Genomic DNA, 9,977 nt, shown 5'->3' with positions numbered 1-9,977 from the left:
CTCCCCCTTTTTGATGATGACAAACATGTGATTTCTTCTCGACACCATCAAAGCATGCATGATTTACATTCTCCCCCTTTCTCAAGAAAATTCTTAATTCTTCTTGACATCATCAAAATCTTCATGATTTACACTTTAGCCTCATTCAAAGCTTGCTCATCTTGAGCTAGTAGGTTGTCATCCTGATTTAAAGTTGGTGGTGCAACATATTTCTTTGGCCTAATAGGAACTCCAATATTTTTACAGCTTCTGATGTTATGATTGGTTTGGCCACACCTTCCACATGTAAAGTCAGACAATTTCCTCTTTGCCCTATGTCCTATGACATTGTCTTCATCTACATCTCTCCTTCTATTTTTCTTAGGCCTTTCTCTTTGAACCTTTTTATGTGGTGGAAAAGGTTGTGCATACTGTGTATGGGCCCAATATTGTGGTCCTTGGACTGGCTGAATAAAAGGTGATATGTCTTATTATAAGCCTCTATGGACAGCCAGTCATGACACAAGTCCTCAAGCTTGCCTCTTTTGTGACTTATTGCTACAATGGCATGTCGGCATGGCATCCCTACATCAAAGTTGTAAAATCAGCACACATGTAGGTTACAAATGAAAAAAAGAAAAAATATACAGAACACAACCTGTTAGTTGCCAAACTCTACAAGTGCATGTCCATTCAGCTAAATTGACCTCAACTTTTTCCCCCCACATGTGGACCTCATATCTCACGCCCATGTTATCACTACACCAAATTGGAGTCCATTGATTAGCAAAATGAATCTCCTTTTCTAGTCTTTTGTATTGAACTGGACATAATGGTCCAGGTTTTCCAGAAAGTTTAACCTTGTGGGCAGCCATGGTTCTCGTGATGTAACATCTAATTTGTTCAAGCATGGTGAGAATAGGCTTGCTCCTATACTGCAAAATCTTGGCATTGAAGACCTCACATGTGTTGCTGCATATGTTGTCCACTTTGGGTATTGTATTGAAATGGGCTTTTGTCCATGCTTCCTTGGGCCATTTATTCAAGTATTCCCAAGCTTGCAAGTTGATTGTCTTCAAATGTGTTCAAACTCAGCAACAGTAGTCGACTTTGCACATTGCCACACAATTCTTTTAAGTTCCTTGCTTTTCTATTGCTTAATAAAAATTTTCCAAAGATGCAAGGCATAAAATCTATGAGGTGCACCAGGCATGACTTCTTGCAAAGTTGGAATAAGTCCCTGAAAAAATAAAGTAGTCCATAACTTATGTCATTAACTGCAATTAAATCCCTAACTTATGATAATAATTGCAAATCATTTCATGTCATACCTTTTGCATGTCTGACATGAAATTCCACCCATTCTGTACATAATCCCCAAGATCTTCATGCAACAAAGTTAAAAAACATTTCCAATTTTCTTTGTTCTCCACGTCTACCACAACATAAGCAATAACAACGATGTGGTTATTAGCATCAACCCCAACAGTAAAGAGCAAGTTTCCTCCAAATGCACTTTTTAGGAAACATCCATCTAGACCTATGAATGGTCTACATCCAGCAACAAACCCCTTTTTACAGCCAACAAGACAAATATATAGCCTCTGAAATTGTGGTGGACCTTCTAGACTTGGCATTATGTTGATCTTAACTGTTGATCCAGGATTGCTCCTCAACAACTCATGTACATAGTCAAATACTTTGGCATATTGTTTCCTCTCACTCGCTTCTACTAGTTGCTTTGCTTCTTTCATGGCTCTCCACATCTTTGTAACTTTAATGTGAACTCCAAACTCTTGCTTTAAATAATCCAAAGCTTCAACACATTTAAGGATTGGCTGGATTCTGAGTTTGGCCTTAAGTTTGTTGACCACCCACTCTCTATTTGTTCTTTTGTTTTTTTATTTCTCTGCAGCATTTATGCTCATGCTTAAATGACTTGATTTGAAAACAGTTTTTGTGTTCATTCTTTGCACAATAGATCTCCCAATCACAACATGCCTTCTTGCATTTTTCTCTAGCCCTTTGTTTTTCATTCTTCTTCCATTTGAACTCCCTGCCCATGAATATGCTATACTCCCTCAAGGCATATTTAAATTCAGCAAGAGTACCAAACTCCATCCCTACTTCCAACTTCATTTCACCAAATCGACTACTTTCATTATATTAAGGATAAACTTTGTGAACATCCTCATCTTCATCATCACTACTAATGGGATTTTTGAGCTCCTTTGAATGATAACCATCTATTTCATATTCAACTTCAACTTCCTTCCTCATACAAGAGAAGTCAGTAAACCACTCATCCTCATCATTGTCATCTTCATCGTCAGGATTACCAACCTTTTCCTCATCGCCACCACCAACATCTCTTTCTTCACCAACGTCCACGTTAGTACCTTTCTCTCCACCATTAACATCTACATCAATGGTGACCAAGTACAAATAAATTATATTAATCAATTATAAACATTAAATTCCAAAATTATGCAAACCATGTTGGACCAAGTAGAGATCAATTAAAATGTACCTTCCTCATGGCCAGCAACAGGTACATCATCTAAATCATCCTCATTACTAGCTTCTGAAATTGGATGACATTTCAAGTCCAACATCAGTGGGACTTCTTCTAGAATTGGATCTACTTCATGATGAAAATAAATGTTTTTCTCATTCTTATTTTCCAAAGCATCCTTCAGTAAGTATAATATATCTCCATTTGTTGTACAACTCCTTATCAATCAACCAAAAACAATCTCCTATCCTGTTATACTTCTTACATGCTTGCACCAGATCACATAGGATAAATGTGTTCATGTAATCTGCAGATATATCCTCCCAAACGTCAAATTCTCCGCCTATATATTCAACCTTTCCATCACTGGCACGTGGAGTGAATCTTCCTTCATGATGCAATATTAAAGTTATCTTGACATCCATTCTACACAATCAGAAATCACAAACAATACCATATATTAGGAAATAAAAAACCTAACTCAAACATAGGCACATCACACAACAAAATGCAATGTCATGTATAAAAATATAGCATCATAAATCAAAATAATAAAGGACCATAAAATAGAATAACAATGAATCCATGCTATATCAAAACCTTTCAACATATAAAAGCCCAAAAATACAAGAGAATATAAATCGTTCTTCATCAAACCTTAATCAACACATCACAACTTTTTATATGAATGAAGAGCAAAATGACGAACTGGTTCACCAAAACAGAGACCAAAACGAAAAACAAAAATGCGAAAACGCAAAACAACCACGAAACAAAACCTTTCGCACAACAGGGCGATGAACACGAAAACAAAAATGACAATGTAAATGACTGCAAATGAAAATGATAACATACATTATGTGAACCTGGAGCAACAATGAAAACGAACACACAAAAATTTCAAATGATAACATACATGACGCAAACCTGAGTGAAGAGCGAAGCACGAAGAGTAGCAATGACCAACGAATGCTGAGAAACGTTCGCTACTGGCAGAGGGAGGGGTTGATGATTAGAACGACAGAGACCACGACTGGAAAATAGAGGGAATACAAAGAGACGTTCTTGGATCACAGTGAAAAAACCCAATGCAATTGTTGTCTAAGGCAGTGAAATCGTTTTGGGGAAAATGGGTTTACTTAATTTTTGAATGGCCCTAAACCCTAGCTTATCATAATTTTTCAATTCAGTCCAAAGATTTGTCACATGGGTTTGCTTACATGGACAAAAACTTGCCACATAGACATATGACAACAGTGGAAATTGGATTTTAGCGGTAGAGACTTATTTGCATAACGGATGCAAAGATAATGACTATTTTTTACATTTCAAAAAGATAGGGACTAATTTACAAAAGGGGTAAAAAATTAGGGACCAAAATGCCTATTTACTCGATAAAAAGAAATGAAAAGAGATGTTTTAATGTTTGTTTAAGGAAATTTGTGAGTTTTTCAATTTTAGTTTTAAAATGTAAATTTTAAAATAAAATATGTTCAACTATAAAATAAATTTGAACTAAATTTTAATTCAATTTCAAAACACTCTTAGCTCATTTTTTAAAATAAAAATTAGTTTGTAAATAATTCAATTTTATTTTCTCTCCTAAAAGAGTTACAACAATTGTTACAATCATCGTGAACCTCTACTGACATCATCTAGAGTGTTCATAATGATATACTTCCTTTGCCTTTGAATATAAGAAAAAAAATATTTTGTATTGAATTTACATATAAATAAATCTTAATTAATTTTAAATTGAGTCTATCTTAAAATATTATTTATTTAATATATATTTTAATTTCAATGACTCATTCACTCCCAAATAAATGAGTCTAAATGGAAAAAAAAAATAAAAATGATACAACACCAAATGATTCTAAATGCAAAAATAAAAATTTGTGTAATTAATTAGATGTAAGTTTTGGTATTAGAATTTAAATTAAAAAAAATCAAACTAAAAAACTATTCTAATTTTAAAAACCTCAAAATTTGCAATAGTATCCAAACAATATATATATATATATATATTTTTTTTTTTTCACTTAAATACTTGTTAAATGCATTAAAAACTTCCTAGTTATTATTATACATCTTTTCGGCCCCGCTCTTAAAATAGGATTTTGTTAATTAGTGTTCTTAAGGCGCAATTTAAATTTATTTTTTTTTCTTTTATTTTTTTTTTTCTTTGGCTATGTTCAATAAAATTAGTTGAAAAATTAATTAGAAGCTGATAAATTAACTTATCAAATTATAAGTATTTAATAAAACTAATTATTTAAAGTAACTGAAAAGTGTAAAATGATAAAAAAAATAAAATTATAATTTATTTAAAAATATAACTAAAAAATTAAATAAATATATTAAAAATAAAGATAAAAAAGTATAAAAAAATTAGAAACTAGTATTTTAATACTACTTCAAGTAGTATCTCTAAAAAGGTTAAAAGCTATTAAGGAACTCCTAAAAAAAGTTTATTTATAGATTTCAGCTAATAAAAAAAATTAAAAATTAACTAAAATATATTAAAAACATAATCTTAATTATATATTTTATTGTACAATGGTAGCACAAGTATCGTTTCACTGGATGTAATATATTATAAACGGGGATAAGTGCAGTAGAAGAGACTAAATCTCTTGCAACATCACGCTTCAAAGTTCAAATTCTTCTGCAAAGAGATTCTCATATTTAAAGTTTACTAATATCTTTATTTTTGGTCGGCAAGTTTAATAATATCTTAAAAAAGATTGTTTCCAAATGAAAATACTTATCTAGAATATAAAAATCAAAGACAGGTTGAGATATTTCAAATTTATATTATAAATTTTAGACTGACAAATCGATAATCAAATTATTTTTATTCTTATATATTTCAAAAATATGTACGACATTAATCATAACATATTTTAATGAAATGTTAAATAATTTAGAACTAATATAAATTTCATGAATATAATCTATACGGTAATATTTTTCAATCCAACAATAGATTCTACAATATAACCATCTATTAGTGTAATTTAATATTCTAAGATATCTACTTATTTACCTAACCGTAAAACATGATTAAACTAGGTAAGACAGAACCCGCAACTAATATTATTCTAATCTTAAATATAAGAAAAAACATTTTTTTTAATATAAGAATACTTTAATTAATTTTATCTTATTTAATGTTATTATCTTTAAAATATTTTTTATTTAATTAAGATTTTAATTTTAATGACTTATTTTTATTTTTAATATCAAGTTCTAATAAAAAATAAATTTTAAAAAATAATTAAAATTAATATAATTAAATATGATTAATTAATTTTCTTGTTAGCATAAATAATTTTTTTTAGAAAAGAATGAGTATTATATAATTGGAGCTTTACTTTGTAGCCAGTAAGTTAGGTAATATTTACTTTTGAACTAGATACCTGGCCATGTGTTTGTGTAATATAGCATAATTAATAAAAAAAATCATCTTAAATTTTTTAATTAAACAATCAGATACTAATTAATTGGGGCTTGACTGACTACTTGTCTCAATTATTGAGATGAATACGTTGACATCACATGATTCATATTCCACTTTTCCAGCTACAGGGTGGCACGTATAAGATTATAGATTTCCTTGAGTCTCTTCTATATTTATTATATATTTCACATCACGTACGAATTTTGAATGATATATTTAATAATTGCCCGTGTTCCCATCCAACGCAGAACAAATCGGGAAATTATATTTATAAAATAAACTTATACAATTTGTCTCATAATAAGACAAACAAGAGAAAGTAATAACATAAATGTGACGGAAAAGATTATAAAAACAATATGATTATAAAAAGCACGTTTGATTACAATTTTTTCAAGGCTTTATATTGTCAAAATTTTCCTTCCAATTATCAAAATAACATAAAATTTATTCTCACGTAGAAAAATCATGACAAAATTATCTTAATTGCAGTGATTTAAATTAAAAAATTGCTAAAAATATGTTAGTTGTGATGGCTTTTCTAAGTATGAACAAAATTTGCAATGTTTTGTAAATTGAAAGACAAATTTTACGATATTGAAAAATTTTAGGAAGAAAAAAGTGTAATTAAACATAAAAATTATTATATATGAAAAGAACAAAAATTTAGGAACAAAATCATTGTATGTGGTCTTGTGTTTGAATCCTTAAATAATATTTTTAGTTATGTAAATGAAAAGAATGTGGTTAAAAAAATCATCTTATTAAACACAGATTATATGTATTTGAATTATAGTAACAAAATTAATTTTGAATGAAATTAATTTTATTTAATTAATTATTGTAAAATTGATTTGGTAGAAGTAGGAGTTATTTTTACTTAACTTTCCAATGATTTCTATGCATCATAATTATTTATACCATGATTTTAAAAAGAATTCAAATATGCAAAACTTAATCAAAATCAAAATTAACTCACCTTTTCATAGTTTATCATGACTTTAGAGGCTCTATCCAAATAAACATATAGTTAATCAACTAAATCATATTTTGAACATGAACAAAATCCTTAAATATTTCATATCTATAATATAATTTAAAACAATTATTACATAAATATAAATATATAAATGATGACATTGGCAGCAACAATTCATATGAGTTAGTAGATTGTCAACACGTGCTTTATTTCTTAATAATAAACAAAACCCTTTGATTATGGCTAGTTGAGGAGGGATTGAAAAGCTAGAGAACTACAGCTATAAAGAGTGAACAAAGTTAACTTCGTTTCCGCACCGAGTGGAAGTGAAGTGGTAGAATAGCCTAGAATAGCGAAAGAAAGTGTTGCTGCTAATTCCATTTCAGTGACCCCTAATTATGATGGAGGAATTGAACAAACCAATGGACGGATCAGCAACCAGCTGGTTATCCGATTTGGTAAGAAAAAAAAATCATTTTCATTCTTCCATTCTTCAAATGCCCAAATAGATGATCATAATTCATAAATCCTTTAACCCTTTTGTGTTCCTCTTTTGTTTTGTTTTATTTATAGGAAATGGATGATTACAATTTATTTCCAGATGAATGTCCCTTGAACTTGAACTTGTTTGATGACCAAGAGTTTCTCTCACAAGACATTGCTAGTGCCCTTCAAGAACAGACACAGACCTTGCAACAATCTTTGTCTTCAGAGTGCCCTTCAAAAACTGTGAGCAACTCATCCACCGATGAAACCACTTTTGACTTTGAGAGACCAGCCAAGTTGCTGAAAACGACAACAAGCAGTAGTTGTTGTAACTCTGACTCATCCACCATCACCAAAAGCCTTTCACCCAAACTTTCCCCATCGTCATCTTTTTCCTCATTTCAGTCTCAGATTCTCTCCTTTGACAATCCTAACCCAACCTCATCTTCCAACACCACCACCCAGTTTTATGGGTTTGACTGTACCTTAAACCCAACACAGAACGAGATGGTGTCAGTGTCAGTCCCCAACTTGAGAAAACCACGGTTCCCAACTCAAACCGCAAAAGGTTCACCGAAAAATCAAAACTTTGAAACAAAAACCTCACATGGTAAGAGGTCTCCAGCTCATGCTCAAGATCACATCATGGCTGAAAGAAAACGAAGAGAGAAACTCAGCCAGAGCTTCATTGCCCTTGCAGCTCTTGTTCCTGGCCTAAAGAAGGTAAATAAGTCAAATATCATCATACTACTACTATTTACTGGGATTCAACCTGGGTCGCTTTGATTCGTGCTTAAAAAAAATATATCATACTGCTATGCTCGCTCCTAAATCAATTACCCCTAAATCAATTATTATAATGTTAACAAGTGCATAACTTCATTCAAACAAATGTTCATATGTTTAATCCAAGAATTGATTCTAAAAATTGATTGACTTAAAACTAGTTTTTAAGTAGCCTTAACATTGGATTCAATGATTTTAGACTAAACTTTACTATTAACTTAAAAAAAAATCTAATTCAATTTAATCCAGACACATTACCACTTGCCTAAAAGACAAATAACTTATCATGTGGAAAATCTGTTAATTCACACAGATGGACAAGGCTTCTGTGTTAGGGGACGCTATCAAATATGTGAAAGAGCTTAAAGAGAGGTTAACAGTGCTTGAAGAGCAGAGCAAAAAATCAAGGGCAGAGTCAGTAGTGGTTCTGAACAAGCCAGACCTCTCTGGCGATGATGATTCTTCTTCATGTGATGAGAGCATTGGTGCTGATAGTGTCAGTGACTCACTGTTTGAAGTGGAATCAAGAGTATCAGGGAAGGAGATGCTGCTCAGGATCCACTGCCAGAAGCAAAAGGGTCTTTTGGTCAAATTACTGGCCGAGATTCAAAGCCATCACTTATTTGTTGCTAATAGCAGTGTATTACCCTTTGGTGATTCTATCCTTGACATTACCATAGTGGCTCAGGTAAAAGGACAATCAATCTCTACCTTAATTTACATTATTTTGATTAGCTTTTGTCCTTTCTCACACCCCCACTACATTTTTAATTGTGTATTTAAGATATGTTTAAGATTTTAGTATATTCTTTTCTCGTTTCAAGGTTGAATCTCTACCTTAAATACAATTAGTTTAAATTGTAATTGAATGTTTATGTGTTTTGCAGATGGGAGAAAGTTACAATTTGACCACTAAGGAACTTGTCAAGAACCTACGCGTGGCTGCATTGAAGATATTGTCATAACATGAACGTGGCTTGAGTATGGAGGATACCCTCATGACATATGATATGGATTGGAACTCTGAATCACATTTAATGCGCCAGCCACCGAGTAAATCACAACCAAAATGGAAGCCTTGTTATTAATGTGTGATTTTCGCTACAACCTGCAGTGTTCCCCAATATGTAGATTCAGCTTGATCCCAAGTGATCTTGTCTTTTTCGTGTTATGTTTTGGTTTCTCAGGCCTTCAGTGTGTGCCTGCTCGAGAGGGAAAAATAATTGAATAATTTTGTAAAGATGTTAGGAATAATTTCAATCTGACACGGCTTAATTAACATGAGCTTAAATAGAGATTAGAAGCTGGATAATGGTGACATTGACAGTTTTTGATGTACCATTTGTTCTTTTGAACATGTTTGAAGGATGCAAATCTCTCTAATTTCTGGTTATGCTTCCACTTTAATTATAATATTGGCCCCCAGCATTTATGTAAATCACCTACTACTATAATGGGCTAAGCTTCTATTTTTTGGGTGTACTTTATTTTTATTTAACAGATAATATCTCATCAGTATATGTTTTTTAACAGAAGAACTATAGCATTGATGATGCGAATGGCCAACCTTTTTTTTAGTATTGGGTTAAAGATCACCTGTGTTTACTAATTCATAATTAGTTGTTTGGTTTGATGATAGAAATCATGGTAAGTTCATCACAAAAATATCTATTTGTTGTTTCAAAAACTTTTGGTGAGTTTAACCCACTACCAATCCAATCACACAATATATCAGGGATTAATCTACTTGTTATGTATGACTATTTTTT

At 31.4% G+C, this 9,977-nt stretch overlaps 1 protein-coding gene across 1 annotated transcript; it reads left to right on the top strand.

Annotated features, from left to right (window-relative positions):
* The first annotated feature begins 7,232 nt into the window (after positions 1-7,232).
* Positions 7,233-9,690, top strand: LOC114412520 (transcription factor bHLH18-like). The gene is made up of 4 exons (XM_028376448.1): positions 7,233-7,394; positions 7,510-8,145; positions 8,522-8,896; positions 9,096-9,690. The coding sequence occupies exons 1-4, from the start codon at positions 7,335-7,337 to the stop codon at positions 9,171-9,173; spliced, it is 1,149 nt and encodes a 382-aa protein (XP_028232249.1). The 5' UTR covers positions 7,233-7,334; the 3' UTR covers positions 9,174-9,690.
* Positions 9,691-9,977: the final 287 nt, after the last annotated feature.

The sequence above is a fragment of the Glycine soja genome, chromosome 5, assembly GCF_004193775.1.
Source record: "Glycine soja cultivar W05 chromosome 5, ASM419377v2, whole genome shotgun sequence".
Classification (NCBI taxonomy): domain Eukaryota; kingdom Viridiplantae; phylum Streptophyta; class Magnoliopsida; order Fabales; family Fabaceae; genus Glycine; species Glycine soja.
Note: the sequence above shows the minus strand (reverse complement) of the source record. Positions and strands in the feature narration are given on the sequence as shown.